This window comes from Myxine glutinosa, chromosome 14 (genome assembly GCF_964187855.1).
Source record: "Myxine glutinosa chromosome 14, kmMyxGlut1.1, whole genome shotgun sequence".
NCBI classification, from domain to species: Eukaryota; Metazoa; Chordata; class Myxini; order Myxiniformes; family Myxinidae; genus Myxine; species Myxine glutinosa.
The window spans coordinates 13,448,861-13,467,951 of NC_136274.1; the positions used below are offsets into that span (position 1 = coordinate 13,448,861).

General features: G+C 46.7%; 1 protein-coding gene across 1 annotated transcript; it reads left to right on the forward strand.

Annotated features, from left to right (window-relative positions):
• Window positions 1-7: 7 nt before the first annotated feature.
• On the forward strand, window positions 8-18,589 carry LOC137439448 (14-3-3 protein gamma-B). Its single transcript, XM_068135209.2, has 3 exons — window positions 8-207; window positions 2,383-2,586; window positions 17,492-18,589. Exons 1-3 carry the CDS (start codon window positions 118-120, stop codon window positions 17,978-17,980), a joined length of 783 nt encoding a protein of 260 aa, XP_067991310.1. The 5' UTR covers window positions 8-117; the 3' UTR covers window positions 17,981-18,589.
• The last annotated feature ends 502 nt before the right edge of the window (window positions 18,590-19,091 follow it).

Consider the following 19,091-nt stretch of genomic DNA (forward strand, 5'->3'; position numbering starts at 1 on the left):
TCTTCTTCCCGGGACGTTGCCTCGCCCAGAGGTTGTTATAAAAGGTTTTATCGGCGGGTGTGGCCGGTAGTTTGAGTTAAAGAGCTCTTGGATCAAGGTCGTTTTGGAACAGTCAGTATGGGAGAGAAAGTGCAACAGCTAGTTGAGAAGGCCCGGTTGGCCGAGCAGACCGAGCGATATGATGACATGGTGGAAGCCATGAAGCAGGTGGGAAGAGAAAGAAGCGGGTATTTTGTAATGGCCGCGCGTCGTGTGCTGCTCTTTTGTCCCGAGTGTCCCGGGATTGTGTGCGTTCTTCCCGGCTGTTTGTGGTGTGTCCGTGCTTCCCATAACGAGCTCTTTCCTGTCCAAGAAAGAGGTTTTTATTTGATTCCTGAGCGTGAGAGGAATGTGAAGGTGCGGGCGACCTGAGGGGTTTATATCCGCCATCGGTTCGCTATTATTACGCGGCTTTGTGTTTATAAAGTTCTCTTCATTCGGTTGTACTTTCTCAGGTGCAGACATCCCGTGTCGTAGTTGTACTTTCGCAGGTGCAGATATCCCATGTCGTAGTTGTACTTTCTCAGGTGCAGACGTCCCGTGTCGTAGTTGTACTTTCTCAGGTGCAGACGTCCCGTGTCGTATTTGTACTTTCTCAGGTGCAGACATCCCGTGTCGTATTTGTACTTTCTCAGGTGCAGACGTCCCGTGTCGTATTTGTACTTTCTCAGGTGCAGACATCCCGTGTCGTATTTGTACTTTCTCAGGTGCAGACGTCCCGTGTCGTAGTTGTACTTTCCCAGGTGCAGACATCCCATGTCGTAGTTGTACTTTCTCAGGTGCAGACGTCCCGTGTCGTAGTTGTACTTTCTCAGGTGCAGACTTGTACATTTCCAGGTTGGGCTGAACTGTTGTGCAAGTAGGGACAGGCGCGCGCAGGGTGTGGTACTTCGTCCCGAGTCGCGGGCGGGGTTGTGGAGAAATGCCGCCAAAATGGAGCTCTTTCGGGCATGAATGGAAGACTGGGAACTCTGGGGTTGGGGTTGATCCCGAACTCTGGGGGGGAGGGGTAGGGGTTGATCCCGATCTTGCCAAAGGTATCATCATTTAAATGATTGACGTGCACGTTGTGAAACCTGAGGGGTGAGGGGGAAAGGTGGGCCTCAAATTTGCTACAGGTGGGCCTCAAATTTGCTAAAGGTGTCCAAGTAATAAAATGATGGATGTGGAAGTCTAGTGGGGAAAGGTGGGCCTCAAATTTGCTACAGGTGGGCCTCAAATTTGCTGAAGGTGTCCAAGTAATAAAATGATGGATGTGGAAGTCTAGTGGGGAAAGGTGGGCCTCAAATTTGCTAAAGGTATCCCTTTAATTATTAAAATAATGGACGTGCCAGTTGTGGAACTCTAGGGGGGAGGAGGAAAGGTGGGCCCCAAATTTGCTAAAGGTGTCCAAGTAATAAAATCATGAATGTGCCAGTTGTGGAGGTCTCGGGAGGGGGAGGGGAGGTGGGAGGGGGCGGGGGGGGAGGTGGCGGGGGGGGAGGGGGAGGTGGCGGGGGGGGGAGGTGGCGCAGGAGGGAGGTGGCGCAGGAGGGGGAGGTGGCGCGGGGGGGAGGGGGGAGGAGGTGGGGAGGAGGTGGGGGAGGGGGGGAGAGGTGTGGGGGGGGAGGGGGGGAGAGGTGTAGGGGGGGAGAGGTGGGGGGGGGAGGGGGGAGAGGTGGGGGGAGAGGAGGAGGAGGGGGGGAGGTGGGGGGAGAGGTGGCGGGGGGTGGGGAGGTGGCCCTCAAATTTGCTACAGGTATCATTGATGAAATGATTTACGTGCCAGTTGTGGAACTTGAGGAACTCCAGATGTCTGATCACTTCGCCATTAAAGGATGAAGATTGTGGCGTGTGGTTCAATCGGCCACTGTCGTTGTGTTGTGGCGTGCATTACCTGTATTAATGGGATAGGTGTCCCAGGATTAAGGATTTCAGTACAAGTTGTAATACCCTCTCACATGAGTCGGTGCTCTCATACATACATACATACATACATACATACATACATACATACATACATACATACATATTAGAGATTTGGGGTCTTCCCCCACACTGGACCTATTGCCTCAATTTGCTCCACCACGTTCCTTTCACACGAGGAAGGTGTCGACGTCACTGAAAACTTTCCATGAGGCAGTTTGGCCCAACATTGCCACGTTGCACTCCCGAGTGAGCTCCAGACATCAAGTGTGATGGTTTTCTGAAGTCGAAATAAGCCGATCTTGATCAGGTGACCCAACTTGTTTGATAAGGCTGCTTGGACCAGTATGGCATTTCGTGACGTTTTTGAAAGCATGATATTGATTCTGACCTCTCGTAACATGACCTCTTTTTCTCACCCACCTCCTTCCCGGGCAGGTAACTATTGAAAAAAAGCGACTGAGCAACGAGGAGCGCAACCTGTTGTCGGTGGCTTTTAAGAATGTTGTCGGTGCTCGCCGATCTTCTTGGCGTGTTCTCAGTTCCATCAAAGACAAGTCCGCAGATAATCCGGAAAAGTTCTCTGACTTGGTGACAGGTTATTTGGCAGAGGTGACCAAAGAGCTGGAAGGTGTTTGCAAGGTAAGAGTGTATTTTGATGCTTCGCTTGCTCTACTGTAGCCCGATTGTATGTACAGTATGTACAGTATGTACAGTATGTACTGTTGTAGTTTATCATGGTGATATTACTCCACCTGCCTTGTTTGTCTGTCCGCTCACTTGTACTTGCCTACAGATCACAATTCACAATTTTAAACCGATCTTCACGAAACTTCACCAAATGGTAAATAGAGTTCGTGGTCCGACAAAAATATATATATTTTTGAGGTGAAAAGGTCAACATAGGCCGAAGGTCAACCACCTTTTATTCAAATTTCTAAAATCCTCGATTTTCATCCGATTGACATGAAATTTGAATAGGATTTACATATCGGCGAACTGAATTCAACGACCAACTATTTTTGAGGTCGACATAGGCCAAAAGGTCAACATAGGCCATATTTCTAAAATTGTCAATTTTCATCCGATTAACTTGAAATTAAAATTTTAAGATGACATGCATATCTGGTCATGCAAGTGGTAAAGCATGTAGTGAGGTGGAAAGAACTGGGAAGTGGCCATGTGCTGTGTGCAGGAAGGGTGTCGGAGTGAACTCCATTCAATGTACAATGTGCGCTGAGTGGGTTCATCAAAAATGTAGTGGTTTGAGAGGGTCATTAACCAGTGTGGCAGCTTTTCTTTTTTTCTTTTTTTTTTGTATACTGAATCGAGGCTCGTGAAAGAGCTAACATTTATTTCGCAAACAAAACAACCAGACAAACAAAATATTTAAAAAGAGGGAGCGGAAGACAAGATGGGGAGAAGAAGCACACAAACGCAACATTTGAGAGCAGGGAGATGTGTGGGAGGGAGAGGTCTTGGGGGGAGGAGGCGTGGGAAGGGGTGGGACAAGTATAAAACAAGGATACCAAGGACTTCCAGGACAGAAGTTGGTATTTCAAAAAATTGGATTTGGGGTCAAATTAGTGGGGGTAGAAAACATCAAGGTTTTGGATGGGGGAAGGTAAGAGATGGTGGTGAACAGCTGTTTTAAAGACTTGGAGGGTGGAGTGGGATTGAAGAGTGAGAGAGTTTGTTCCAGAGGCGGGAGAAAAGAGGGATGAAGGAGTGAAGGTGAGCAGAGAGTCTTGATTTTGGCAGTTCAACCATAAGAGGGTTGCAGGCAGATCTTGTGCGACCTGTAGGAATATTTGGGGGACAGAGCCCAGAGAGAGCTGGGGGGGGGGGGCAAGGCCAGAGAGGAGTTTGTCGAAGATGGAAAGGCCACCAACCTGCCTGCGGTGAGAGTGAAAGGCCCTTGGAGTTAGCTTCATCGCGGGAGATTCCAATGATTCTGAACGCTTTGGTTTCAACAGCATGAAGACGAGCTAGGTGTGAGGCAGGAGCACCAGCCCAGAGGGGAGAGCAGTATTCCATTGAGCTGCGGATGAAAGCCTTGTATGTGGTGAGGAGCTCAGGTGTGCCAAGGAAGGATTTCGCACGACGGAGGATGCCCAGTCTGCGACTGGCTTTGGAGGCCAGATTTGAAATGTGGTTTTCCCAGGAAAGATCATGGCAGATAGTGAGACCCAAAAGCGTGAGTGACAGAACTTCTTGGAGAGGATTATTCAGAAAGTGGATGGGAGGGTTGGCCAGTCGGTCTTTTCGGAGAGACATCGTAAGAGTGTGAGATTTGTCAGGATTGAAAGACATGTTCCACTTGTTTGCCCAGTCTGTGATTTTGTCCAGGTCTGCAGAGAGTGAGGAGGCTGCAGACTGCCGATCTGAGGGATGAGGAATGGAGCGACAGAGTAGAGTCATCAGCAAAGAGATAGAGGATTTTCAAGAGAGTCAGAGAGATCATTGATGATCAGCTACGTTCAAGTGTAAGGTGTGCACAGAGGGAGCTGCAGATGGAGGAAATGTTGAGTTGGATCTTGGAGACGGTGTGAAGCTGGAAGGTGTGAAAACATTTTGCTACCTTGGAGACATGCTGAATGGAGAAGGTGGATCAGACTCCAATGGTTGCTGGAGTCAGATGTGCATGGAAGAAGTTTCGGGAACTGAGTGGCATGCTGGCGAGAAGGAGTCGTTAAAGCTGAAGGGAAAGGTGCATGGTGCATGGTGCATGTGTGAGAAGTGTTATGATTTATGGGAGCGAGACATGGGTAATGAACGTAGAGCAGCAATGAAGGCTGGAAAGGGTGGAAATGCGAATGGTTCGGTGGATGTGTGGAGTATCGTTGAGAGAGGGGAAGACAAATGATGAATTGCGAAAGATGATGGGAATAGAGCCTGTGATGGATGCTGTGAAGAGAAACATTTTGAGATGGTTTGGTCATGTGTTGAGGAAGGATGAAAGCGACTGGTTGAGAAGAGTGATGGAAATGAATGTGGAAGGAAATAGAGGACGGGGAAGACCGAGAAAGACTTGGCTAAAGATGGTCGAAGAAGAAATGCGGGCAAGGTGGTTAACAAGGGGAGATGCAGAAAATAGGGCAAAATGGAGAAGATTGTCATGGGGACCGCAAGGCTAACCCCTGCTCTTGCAGGGAAAATGGCCTTAAAATGCCGTGTTGGTGTTGGTGTTGGTGTTGTATGCATATCTGGTCACTAAATTCGTTCCCAACTATTTTTGAGGTCGACCACTTTTTTCAAATTTCTAATATCTTCAATTTTCATCTGATTTACTTAATTTGAATAGGATTTGCATATCAGCTTACTGAAACCAACCACTAACTATTTTTGAGGTCAACATAGGCCAAAAGGTCAACATAGGCCAGATTTCTAAAATCCTCAATTTTCATCCGATTATCAATCCTCAATTCGGAGAACGCTTGGATTCAGAAGAGGGTCAGAGAGCGGTATTCAGGATTGCAAAGCAGATAGCGAAAGAGGTGTGATGTGATGGGGGTGAGTTGCTTGAAGGATGAAGTGGGACAAATCGTTGTGGACCCAGATAGAATTAAAGGAAGATGGAAGAGATATATGGAAATGCTGTTGAATGCAGAGAATGAATGGGATGGCAACAAAGAGAGTAACCCAGTTTTAGGACCGGCAGAGAAGATAACTGAGAAGGAAGTTGAGGAAGCGATAAAAGCAATGAAGAGTAGAAAAGCAGGAGGGCCGACTGGAGTTGTGGGAGATATGTTGAAGGCAGCAGGAAGTTGGGGTGTGAAGAGAATGACAGAACTGCAATCTGGTGGTGAAAGAAGGCCGCATTCCAGTGGATTGGGAACTGAGTATCCTCGTCCCTCTATACAAGGGGAAAGGTGACCCTCTGGAGTGTGGCTCGTACCGAGCGATAAAGTTATTGGAGCATGGAATGAAGGTATTGGAAAGGGTGTTGGAGAGGAGGATAAGGAAGAAGGTGAAGATCGATGAAATGCAGTTTGGATTTATGCCAGGAAGTGGAACGACAGACGCGCTCTTTATTGTGAGGCAGTTGCAGGAGAAGTACATGGAGAAGAGGAAGAAGTTGTTTCTTGGGTTTGTTGATCTGGAGAAAGCATTCGATAGGGTTCCATGCAAAGTATTGACATGGGCATTGAGGAAGTTAGAAGTGGAGGAATGGTTGATCAGTAGTGATGGCAATGTACAAAAGAGCACGCACAGCTGTAAGGACGAAGGACGGGAACAGTGGTGAGTTTGAGGTGAAGGTGGGAGTGCATCAGGGGTCGGTACTAAGTCCACTACTATTTGTAGCTGTGATGGAGGTGCTGGCTCAGAACGTAAAGGAGGGTTTACCGTGGGAGTTGTTGTATGCAGATGATCTGGTGTTGATTGCGGAAAGTATGGATGGACTGAAGGAAAAGATGAACAAGTGGAAGGAATGTATGGAGACAAAAGGTCTGAAGGTGAATATAGGAAAGACGAAGGTGATAGCAAGTGGTAAAGCATGTGGTGAGGTGGAAAGAACTGGGAAGTGGCCATGTGCTGTGTGCAGGAAGGGTGTCGGAGTGAACTCCATTCAATGTACAATGTGCGCTGAGTGGGTTCATCAAAAATGTAGTGGTCTGAGAGGGTCATTAACCAGTGTGGCAGCTACATTCAAATCTAAGGTGTGCACAGAGGGAGCTGCAGATGGAGGAAATGTTGAGTTTGATCTTGGAGACGGCATGAAGCTGGAAGGTGTGAAAACATTTTGCTACCTCGGAGACATGCTGAATGGAGAAGGTGGTTCAGACTCGGCAACGGTTGCTGGAGTGAGATGTGCATGGAAGACGTTTTGGGAACTGAGTGGCGTGCTGATGAGGAGGGGAATGTCATTGAAGCTGAAGGGAAAGGTGTATGCTGCATGTGTGAGAAGTGTTATGATTTATGGGAGCGAGACATGGGTCATGAATGTGGAGCAGCAACGAAGGCTGGAAAGAGTGGAAATGCGAATGGTTCGGTGGATGTGTGGAGTATCGTTGGGAGAGAGGAAGGCAAATGATGAATTGCAAAAGATGATGGGAATAGAGCCTGTGATTGATGCTGTGAAGAGGAACAGGTTGAGATGGTTTGATCATGTGTTGAGGAAGGATGAAAGTGACTGGTTGAGAAGAGTGATGGAAATGAATGTCGAAGGAAGTAGAGGACGGGGAAGACTGAGAAAGACTTGGCCTAAGATGGTGGAAGAAGAAATGCGGGCAAGGGGGTTAACAAGGAGAGATGCAGAAAATTGGGCAAAATGGAGAAGATTGTCATGGGGACCGCAAGGCTAACCCCCGCTCTAGCAGGGAAAATGGCCTTAAAATGCATGTTGTTGTTGTGTTCATCTGATTAATTTGATTTGAAGAAGATTTGCATATCATGTCATAATTCAACCACCAATTATTTGTGAAGTCAAAAGGATGCTCTACTGAGTGCCCTACTTTGTTATCTTTTAGCAAGTGTCGCTCTGAGCAATTTTTGTTTATCCGTTTGTCAGTCGCCTACATTTTACAATTTTCAACCGAAATTTTTTTACATTTTTTTGTATACAAGATCAAGGCTCGTGAAAGAGCTAACATTAATCACACAAAAAGTCAAACCGACACACAAAATACAAAAATAAGGAGCGGTAGACAAGCTGGGGAGATGGGGGAGGACACAAACACAACATTTGAGAGCAGGGACATCGGGAAAAATGTGGGAGGGGGAGGGCTTGGGGGGAAGTGGGAGAGGTATAAAACACATGAACACTGCAAGGACTTCCAGGAAAGAAGTTGGAATTTCAAAAAAAAGTATTTGGGGTGAATTAGCGGGGGTAGAAAAGATCAAGGTTTTGGATAGGGGAAGATAAGAGATGGTGGTGAACAGCCGTTTTGAAGACCTGGAGGGAGGAGTGGGATTGAAGAGAGTGGGTGAGTTTGTTCCAAAGGCAGGAGAAAAGGGGAATGAAAGAGTGAAGGTGAGCAGAGAGCCTAGATTTTGGCAGTTTAACCATAAGAGGGTTGCAGGCAGATCTTGTGTGACCTGAAGGAATATTGGGGGGGACAGAGCACAGAGAGAGCTGGGGGAGCAAGGCCGGAGAGGAGTTGGAAAAAGACAAAGACCACCAACCTTCCTGCAGTGAGTGAGTGAAAGGCCTGCAGAGTTAGCTTCATCGCAGGAGATTCCAATGATTCTGAAAGCTTTGGTTTCAACAGCGTGAAGCCGAGCTAGGTGTGAGGCAGGAGCACCGGCCCAGAGGGGGGAACTATTCCATTGAGCTGCGGATGAAAGCCTTGTATGTGGTGAGAAGCTCAGGTGTGCCAAGGAAGGACTTTGCACGACGGAGGTTGCCCAGACAGCTACTGGCTTTGGAGGCCAGCTTGGAAATGTGGTTTTCCCAAGAAAGATCATGGCAGATAGTGAGACCCAAAAGCTTGAGCAACAGAACTTCTTGGAGAGGATTGTTGAGAAAGTGGATGGGAGGGTTTTCCAGTCGGTTCTTTTCGGAGAGACATTGTAAGAGTGCGAGATTTGTCAGGACTGAAAGACATGTTCCACTTGTTTGACCAGTCTGTGATTTTGTCCATGTCTGCAGAGTGAGGAGGCTGCAGACTGCCGATCTGAGGGATGAGGAATGGAGCGGCAAAGAGATAGAGGATTTTCCAGAGTCTGAGAGATCATTGATTAAGACCAGAAATAGCATGGCCCAGAACACTACCTTGGGGAACTTCAGCCAGAACAGGAAGGGGAGATGAGCGAAATCCATTCAGGGCCACACGTTGACTATGACCAGAGAGGAAGTCCGCAAGCCATGCGAAGAGATTTCCATGGATACCATAGGAGGAGAGTTTGGTGAGCAGAGCTGGTTGCCAGACCATATCGAACGCATGTGATATGCCAAGGGAGACGGCTCTGATTTCCTGTTTGGCATTGAGGACCTCCGTCCATTGTTGAGACAGCAGAAGCAACATGCCCAGAGTAGAATGACCTGGTCTGAATCCAAATTGGTGATCGGAGATCAAGCCATTGGAGAAGAGGAAGGATTTGATATCCGAAGCAATGATGGATTCCATGACTTTACTGATAATTGGGAGCAGGCTGATTGGTCTGTAGTTGCAAGGATCTGTTTTTCCACCTTTTTGTGTGAAGCGGTAATGTTTGCTGATTTCCAAGATGCTGGCAGATGTCATTGAGCAAAAGAGAGGGTGAAAAGAACAGAGAGAGGGTGAGATAGAGCGGCAGAGCATGATTTTAAGACCCGTGGGCTGATGCTGGCTGGTCCAGTTGCAGAATCAGCTTCAAGGATTGGCAGAAACTTCTCCACCTTGTCAGTAGAGAAGGACACAGAGTCCAGGAGCAGCTGGGTACGGTGGATACAGAGAGAGACGGGTTTGGGACGCAAGATTTTGAGGCAAACACAGAGTTGAGGCATTCAGCTTTTTCACGTGCAGAGTCAGCTGTGTAGCCGTTTGAGGTAAGGGAGAGGATGGAGGGGGAACGAACACCAGAAACAGATTTGACCAGACGCCACCAGGATTTGGAGGAAGGAGACAGGTTTGAGAGTTCATTCTTGAGTGAAGAGATAGTGCTTCCTGGCACTCCTGAGGGTAGACACACACTTGTTCCGAGCTTGGTGGAAGGAACTGAGATTGCCTTCAGTTGGATTTGCCTTCCACGAGGCAAAGGTGAGTTGTTTCAGGGCAACTGCCTCACCACAAAACTCAGTGTGCCTTGGAAGGGAGGAAGGGTAAGACAACTGAAGACGAGATTGGATAAATCTGTACATATGAGAGAGCAGTTTGCTTTGGAAGAATTCCCAGGAAGAATTGATGTCGGAGGCAGTGGAGATGGGAGACTAGTCCAGATGATTGATGGCTGCTTGCAGACCGTGCCAGTCGGCCTGAGTGAAATGCCAGACTCGTCGGCGCTGAGGAGGCTTGTGGTCTTTTAGGGTGCTTTGTGCTCTTTAAGGGTGCTTTGTGCTCTTTAAGGGTGCTTTGTGCTCTTTAAGGGTGCTTTGTGCTCTTTAAGGGTGCTTTGTGCTCTTTAAGGGTGCTTTGTGCTCTTTAAGGGTGCTTTGTTGCTCTTTAAGGGTGCTTTGTGCTCTTTAAGGGTGCTTTGTGCTCTTTAAGGGTGCTTTGTGCTCTTTAAGGGTGCTTTGTTGCTCTTTAAGGGTGCTTTGTGCTCTTTAAGGGTGCTTTGTGCTCTTTAAGGGTGCTTTGTGCTCTTTAAGGGTGCTTTGTGCTCTTTAAGGGTGCTTTGTGCTCTTTAAGGGTGCTTTGTGGTCTTTACGGGTGCTTTGTGGTCTTTCAGGGTGTTTTGGTGGGGGTATTTCATGGTGTTTTGGTGGGGGTATTTCATGGTGTTTTGGTGGGGGTATTTCATGGTGTTTTGGTGGGGGTCTTTCATGGTGTTTTGGTGGGGGTCTTTGAGGGTGTTTTGGTGGGGGTCTTTGAGGGTGTTTTGGTGGGGGTCTTTGAGGGTGTTTTGGTGGGGGTCTTTGAGGGTGTTTTGGTGGGGGTCTTTGAGGGTGTTTTGGTGGGGGTCTTTGAGGGTGTTTTGGTGGGGGTCTTTGAGGGTGTTTTGGTGGGGGTCTTTGAGGGTGTTTTGGTGGGGGTCTTTGAGGGTGTTTTGGTGGGGGTCTTTGAGGGTGTTTTGGTGGGGGTCTTTGAGGGTGTTTTGGTGGGGGTCTTTGAGGGTGTTTTGGTGGGGGTCTTTGAGGGTGTTTTGGTGGGGGTCTTTGAGGGTGTTTTGGTGGGGGTCTTTGAGGGTGTTTTGGTGGGGGTCTTTGAGGGTGTTTTGGTGGGGGTCTTTGAGGGTGTTTTGGTGGGGGTCTTTGAGGGTGTTTTGGTGGGGGTCTTTGAGGGTGTTTTGGTGGGGGTCTTTGAGGGTGTTTTGGTGGGGGTCTTTGAGGGTGTTTTGGTGTGGGTATTTGAGGGTGTTTTGGTGGGGGTCTTTGAGGGTGTTTTGGTGGGGGGTCTTTGAGGGTGTTTTGGTGGGGGGTCTTTGGGTGTTTTGGTGGGGGTCTTTGGGTGTTTTGGTGGGGGTCTTTGGGTGTTTTGGTGGGGGTCTTTGAGGTTGTTTTGGTGGGGGTCTTTGAGGGTGTTTTGGTGGGGGTCTTTGAGGGTGTTTTGGTGGGGGTCTTTGAGGGTGTTTTGGTGGGGGGTCTTTGAGGATGTTTTGGTGGGGGGTCTTTGAGGATGTTTTGGTGGGGGGTCTTTGAGGGTGTTTTGGTGGGGGGTCTTTGAGGATGTTTTGGTGGGGGTCTTTGAGGGTGTTTTGGTGGGGGTCTTTGAGGGTGTTTTGGTGGGGGTCTTTGAGGGTGTTTTGGTGGGGGTCTTTGAGGGTGTTTTGGTGGGGGTCTTTGAGGGTGTTTTGGTGGGGGTCTTTGAGGGTGTTTTGGTGGGGGTCTTTGAGGGTGTTTTGGTGGGGGTCTTTGAGGGTGTTTTGGTGGGGGTCTTTGAGGGTGTTTTGGTGGGGGTCTTTGAGGGTGTTTTGGTGGGGGTCTTTGAGGGTGTTTTGGTGGGGGTCTTTGAGGGTGTTTTGGTGGGGGTCTTTGAGGGTGTTTTGGTGGGGGTCTTTGAGGGTGTTTTGGTGGGGGTCTTTGAGGGTGTTTTGGTGGGGGTCTTTGAGGGTGTTTTGGTGGGGGTCTTTGAGGGTGTTTTGGTGGGGGTGTTTTGGTGGGGGTCTTTGAGGGTGTTTTGGTGGGGGTCTTTGAGGGTGTTTTGGTGGGGGTCTTTGAGGGTGTTTTGGTGGGGGTCTTTGAGGGTGTTTTGGTGGGGGTCTTTGAGGGTGTTTTGGTGGGGGTCTTTGAGGGTGTTTTGGTGGGGGCCTTTGAGGGTGTTTTGGTGGGGGTCTTTCGTGGTGTTTTGGTGGGGGTCTTTCGTGGTGTTTTGGTGGGGGTCTTTCGTGGTGTTTTGGTGGGGGTCTTTCGTGGTGTTTTGGTGGGGGGTTTTCGTGGTGTTTTGGTGGGGGGTTTTCGTGGTGTTTTGGTGGGGGGTCTTTGAGGGTGTTTTGGTGGGGGGTCTTTGAGGGTGTTTTGGTGGGGGGTCTTTGAGGGTGTTTTGGTGGGGGGTCTTTGAGGGTGTTTTGGTGGGGGGTCTTTGAGGGTGTTTTGGTGGGGGGTCTTTGAGGGTGTTTTGGTGGGGGGTCTTTGAGGGTGTTTTGGTGGGGGGGTCTTTGAGGGTGTTTTGGTGGGGGGTCTTTGAGGGTGTTTTGGTGGGGGGTCTTTGAGGGTGTTTTGGTGGGGGGTCTTTGAGGGTGTTTTGGTGGGGGGTCTTTGGGGGTGTTTTGGTGGGGGGTCTTTGAGGGTGTTTTGGTGGGGGTCTTTCATGGTGTTTTGGGGGGGTCTTACGGGCGTTTTGTGGGGGTCTCGAGGGCGTCTTTGGGGGCGGGGTCTTTTTGGGTCTTTTTTTTTGTGTGTGTGTGTGTGTGTGTGTGTGTGTGTGTGTGTGTGTGTGTGTGTGTGTGTGTGTGTGTGTGTGTGTGTATGTGTGTGTGTGTGTGTGTGTGTGTGTGTGTGTGTGTGTGTGTGTGTGTGTGTGTGTGTGTGTGTGTGTGTGTGTGTGTGTGTGTGTGTGCGCGCAAGATCGAGGCTCTTGAAAGAGCTAACATTCATCACACAAAAAAAAAAATCAAACAGACAAAACTTACAATAAGGGGAGCGGTAGACAAGATGGGGAGAGGGGGAAGCACAAGTTTGACAACTTCTCCACCTTGTCAGGAGAGGACAGAGTTCAGGAGCAGCTGGGTTCGACTGGGTAAGGTGGGTACAGAGATGGGTTTGGGACACAAGATTTTGAAGCATTCGGCTTTGTCACGTGCGGTGTCAACTCTGTAGCCATTTGAGGTAAGGGAGGGGATGGAGGGGGAACAAACACCAGAAACAGATTTGACCAGATGCCACCAGGATTTGGAGGAAGGCGACAGGTTTGAGAGTTATTTTTTGACTGGAGAGATGGTGCTTCCTGGCACTCCTGAGGGTAGATACACACTTGTTCTGAGCTTGGTGGAAGGAACTGAGATTACCTTCAGTTGGATTAGCCTTCCAAGAGGCAAAGACAAGTTGCTTCAGGGCAACTACCTCACCACAAGATGCAGTGTCCCATGGACGAGAGGAAGGGTATGACAACTGGACGAGATGGGATAAATCTGTGCATGAGAGAGAGAGCAGTTTGCTTTGGAAGAATTCCCAGGAAGAGTCATCACCATGCTAATCATCTCTGCCACCTCGTTTGATACTCTTGGATGTATATTATCGGGTCCTTAAGCTTTATCTTTTATCGATAGGTCAGAAATCAAAAGTGTTGACGGACCACTTAACTTGAGGGTGCTGAATTCATTGTCACTTTGTACTGACTAGCTATTTACCTCACAAAATGTACAGTACAACACGAAGAACTGGCCACCATCGACTATTCCAGCACACAGCTGGCATACATTTTTGTTTTGGTGGCAAACCAAACAGAAAATAATGGCAAACAGAAAATTGGCCGTACAATTATTTTGCAAGATTTGAATGTCTTGAACTGTAATGTTCTTAGCCGTCCTGGTTCAATTTCTTCATTTATTTTCTTTCTTTTTTAACGACGCATTAGCTGGAGGCCTTGTTTTCGTGTTCTGTCCGTTAGTCCGGCATTGCTTTCAATACTGCGAATACTTAAGAATGGCTGAAGGTATCAGTCAAACCTGGTACAAGTTTTTATGTATTATGATGCAAAGATTAACTGATTAGATTTTGATGTCGGCGGTAAGTCCAGGTAAAAATGTGATACTTGAGAACAGCTGAAGGGATCCAAGTCAAACCTGGTACAAGTATCTAACATGATGCAATAATGTTGGCAGAGGTATATCAGCCGAAGAGTGCCGTTGTGGTTTTGTATTCATATTTTACATGGTCAAGGCTCGTGGAAGAGCTCGTATTAGTATTGGTAACAAATAGTAACAAAACAAAATTAACAAAAGTAACAAAGTATCAAAAACAAAAAAGTAAGTGTACAGTAAGTTGTAAAGTAAAGTAACAAAAGTTAGTTGAGGGTGTGGGGTTGTGGGAAACACCAACAGCAGAGTTAAAGGCCAAGATGGAGGCATACTTGGATAAACAATGTGTGTCGAGAGGAATTGGTGGCAGAAGAGGATGCATAGGTTGGAGAAGATGGCTGCAGAAAAACTCTTGGGATTTTGGGAGGGATGGGTTAACGAGGGTAGAAAATATGGTTTTTGATTGGGGATTTGAGCAGTGAACCTGGATTTAGATAGTTTCACCAGAAAAGGGGTTGATGGTAGACTGTGCGCTGCAGAAACCTGGGGCAGGGTTAAATCAGAGCAGAGAGGGTACAAGACCATAAAGGAGGTGGTAGAAGACCGTGACCATCAACCTGTCTGAGATGGTAGTCATAGACCCATCCATAGACTCGTCTTTGGTGCAGGAAATTCCAATAATGTTGAAGGCCCTGGTTTCCACAGAATCGAGCTGAGCAAGATGAGGTGAGGCAAGGGACTCAGCCCAGAGGGTAGTGCAGTACTCCATGCTGTGGGTGAAGGCCTTGTGGGTGGATAGGAATTCAGGTGTACCAAGGAAGTACTTTGTATGACAGGATGCCCAGTCGGCACCTGCCTTTTTGGAGGCCAGCTTTGAAATGTGGTCTGCCCAAGAAAGGTCATTGTTGATGGAGACCCAGTAATTTGAATGATTGAACCTCCAAGAGTATTGTGAAGAAAGTAAAGGGTGTTTCCCAGATGGTCCTTTTGGAGAGGGATAGTGAGATTCGTTGGGATTGAAAGGGTATTCCAAGTGTTTGACCAGCTTGTGATATATATATTTTTTCCAAGATCTGAATGGAGGGAAAAAGCTGCAGCCTGCCTGTGCAGGATTTTGGATGTCATGGAGGGTGGAGTTGTCAGCAAATACATAAAGGGGATTTTCCAGAGATCATTTATGAAGATCAGGAATAGGATTGGGCTGAGCACACTAACTTGGGGCACTTCAGCCTTGATAGGGAGAGATGAAGGTTTTGTTGAGAGCTGCACGTTGGCTACACGAGTCGAGGACGTTTTGTGGATTCCTTGTGTATTGGGGTTTCATCTATGCCAAGATTGTACATTTCCCTGGTTTCAAATGAAATCTGTTACGTTTGAGGGCAGGGTCCACCTGCTCAAAAATGTGAAGGTATTGGTGAGTTATAGTGGAGCCAGTGTTTTTTTGTTGTTGTTGTTGTTTTGTTTTGTTTTTTTAAGATTTTTTTTTACAATCCTGGAAAATGGACACAATTCATGTATGAATTATTTCGGGTTGTCCGTCCGTGATAGTTTTTTGTTACCATGATAAATCAAGACTGACTGAAGGGATCAAAGTCAAACTTAGAGTTATGTATGATATAAAGATTAACTGATTCGATTTTGGGGTCTTGAGGTCAAAGGCCAGTCTATAAAAAAAAATTTTTTTTTTTTTTTTTTTTTTTTTTAACTGTAATAACTTGACAGTTGAAGGGAACTAAGTGAAAGCTCGTACAAGTGTGCATGATGATGTAAAGATGAACGGATTCGATTACGGGGTCCAAGTTCAGGAGGTCCCTTTTGGTTTTATTTATGTAAGAGTTTCAAATTCTGTTACCATGCTAACTTGTGAACCATTACTGGAATGTTGACCAAATTTGGTGCAGGTGTGCATAATGATGTAAAGATGAACGGATTAGATTAGGCCAGAGGTCATGTCAGGTAAAATGTGATACTTGAGAACAGCTGAAGGGATTTAAATAAAACTTGGTGCAAGTTTGTAATGATGAGTGGAAGCATATCAGTTGATGTCGAAGAGTACCCGTTCTAGTTTATATTGCTGCTGGACTGCATAACCGATGACCTTGTCATTTTAATGCTGCCGCCGATTTCATTAGTGGGTCACCCTCAAATTTTCGTATTGATCAGATAATGATTTTGACCAATCCAATTGTGACGTCCTCATTATGGCACTGATTGTCATAGTTCTCAAATGTTATTCCCGATAGTGAGTACCTGACATGTGCCAGGTTTCAAATGTTTTTCGTTGAATGAAGATTGCCAAAGCTTTTCCTTTAATCCAATCTGGCTGCCATGCAACATCACTTACGATGTCTTGGATGTTGTTGAAATATATCTATGGGTTAGAGTTCCTTTGTTGAAAATTGTCAATCGCTCAATTTGGTTGTAGAGAAACAGAGTGGAGGTGGCCATTTCATTTATTGTGCTTTCGCTTTGCCTTCAAAGGAAAATGGATTCCACCCCGTTTACATTTACTTTGCTGTTGTAACTCGTTTGGGTTTTTCCCAGAGACCTCGCATGCTCGACTGATTTCTTTTGTATCCCCATCTCTCTGTTCTACCCTCCTCCCCTCACTCAAACTGATGTCATCCCTGACGTCCTCTGTGTTTATCTTTCTTCATGTATTGTTAATCATTTATGCTTCAACATAGCCTGGTTCCATACTCTGCTCCCCCCCCTTTCCCCGCTCTTCTTTCATTGGAACGCATCTTTCAACACACGAATATCCCCACTCTGTTCCTCATGGATCGGCTTTCAAACCACTCCCCTCTTCCGCCCTGGTTTCTTTTGGAAAGAAGCATGTTGCCTTGAGCTCCTTGGTCTCACTATCTGCCAGAGACAGTCTTGGGTGGACCATGTCCCTAAACGCGTCTGGAAAGCTGACTAGCGCGTCTGTATTCTCAGAGCCAAGTCAATTCTGAGATGCACAACATACATTACATTGTATGTGACGAGACTTTCATCCAAAGTATAATGGAGTATGGATACCTACTCTTAGCTGGTGCAGCTGCTCCCCATTTTGTGTCCCTGGGGATGAGTGCAAGGCATCTTTTGGCAGAAGGCCAAGTCTCAGGTTGTTCTTGCCCATCACAGGCAATTAACCCGAAATGAGCAACTATAAAGCATCTCAAAATTGAAAACCTGCCCACAACCGCTTTATACTCGAACTAAACTTGACAAATGCCAGTTTAAAAAAAAAAAAAGTACATTTTATTCATTTGTTCTCCATATTCTCATTATAAAGGTTTGTTGAAGATTTGATGACAAAAGCTCAAATGTTAAGAGTTGTGGGCCAGACAGACACACACACAAGCGATTGCAAAACCACTTCTCGTGCTGCACAGGGGGGAGGGAGGATCATCAAAAATGTATACCTGGCTGCGTGTGTGCACTTTAAGGAAGGTGCAACTATAAAAGGGCATCAGGAAGCATGTGTCTGCATCGTCCTCTCACTGGCTATTTCCCAAACATAGACAATTAAACGAATACCACCCTTAGCTCAACTACTTTATTTATTTTTTTTAAATCTTTTTTGCATTACCTTCATCCTTTTAACTCTGAAGTAAAAGTACAATCTGCAATTCTGAAATGCCCTTTTTGGGCTTGCCAAGTAATCGGTGCCTTTCTTTTCAGCTACCTGTGTGTGGTGCTGCTATGCATAGTACACCATTTCTTCTATTTTGGCAATTATGTCCCACGCAATGCATGGCGAGATGAATAACTTGCTCAAATGCTGACTGTGTTCTGTTTGCAGGATGTGTTGAACCTTCTGGATTCCCATCTGATAACGAAAGAGATCGACAAAAGCCTCAAAGAAGAGGAAAAAAAGAGCGAGTATGAAAGCCAGGTCTTTTACCTCAAGATGAAGGGCGACTATTTCCGTTACTTGGCTGAAGTGGCACACGAAGATGACCATAAAGAAGTGATCGCAAAATCTGAAGCTTCCTACAAGGAGGCCCAAGTGATCTGTAAAAACATGGATCCCACGCATCCGATATGCCTCGGCCTGGCCCTCAACTTCTCTGTCTTCTATTACGAGATCTGCAAGTCACCTGAAAAAGCCTGCGAGATGGCCCAATCGGCTTTCAACGCGGCGATGGCCGGGATCGATAACGTCGGAGAGGAGTCCTACAAAGATTCCACTCTTATCATGCAGCTGCTCCAGGACAACCTTTCGCTTTGGTCTGATCAGCCGGAAGAAGGAGACAAGACTGAGCAAGCAGACGAACAGCCCGAGGGATAAATTGCCTTTTGGTACGCGGCGCTAGTTTATTCTCTGGTTGTATTTGTTTCAGTTTTGTTATAGGTTGAATTTTTTGTTTTCAGGGGGTGTTTGATAATCCTACCTTAAAATACTTTGCATGACTTGGTAACTGTATCTCACTCGTAGTTGCATTTCCAACTCTGTCTCTCTAATCGCGTTTTTTTTTCCTGTGCACTTGCTTGCAGCCAATGTTTGATTATTTTTCTCTTCTTTGCATATGGCCTGGCTTTGTCGGAATTTGTTTGATCCAGTGAAAGATCAAACTTCTGATAATGGGGAAAGGGTCCCTTAAGTCCTTCACCCTTCGCCCCTTCCCTCCAAGGTGTTTCCTCTTTGCACATACTGTACTTCGACTTGGGAGCAAAACTAGTTTTGGAAAAGTCACGGTTTTGTTGGATTTTTTTTTTTTTTTTTTTTTTTTAACGGTTTTTTTGATACCAGAATGTGTGCATTAGTTTTATTTGTCTAACAAAATGGCTCACTTGGAATGCGCCGAACTCGAGTCGAACGGTGCAAGTGCTATTTGGCTCGGTAGCATGCTGCTTCTGAAAGGTGGAAATTTGCAATAAAGGTTTTGAGTTGCACGTCCGTGCTTTACGATGTCGTTTTGTCAAAGCCGAGCCCTCGTGTCTCCTGAATTCGATTTTTGTCCCATTTGAAGGTGTGAACCTGGTTTGCTCCGTTTTTGTTGCATGAACATGTTTGGAATGGCATCTATTGGTCGTCTTGTTGGCCTGAAGGTTTTGTGGGTTTTTTTTTTTCCTTTTCTTCTTGAAGTCAATGTCGATTGGATAGCGTGTAGTATTTCCTGATGCTGCAGCGTGAAGTTATTTCTTTAAAATGCTACTGCTTCATCTGTCCACCAATCGCATAAACAGTTGAACAGAAATTTACCAAATTTGGTCGTTATGATCACATGGCATGAAAGATGCAAGAGTTGTAATTTTGGCCCCACTCCCTTTGGCATGGGAAAACGGTCACATACAAAAAATTTCAATTGCGGGCACATTTTAAAATGAAACTTTGTATATGGGGGGGGAGGAGGGGCGCATGACATGTAACTATTCGTTTACATCTCTGGTTCATGCCC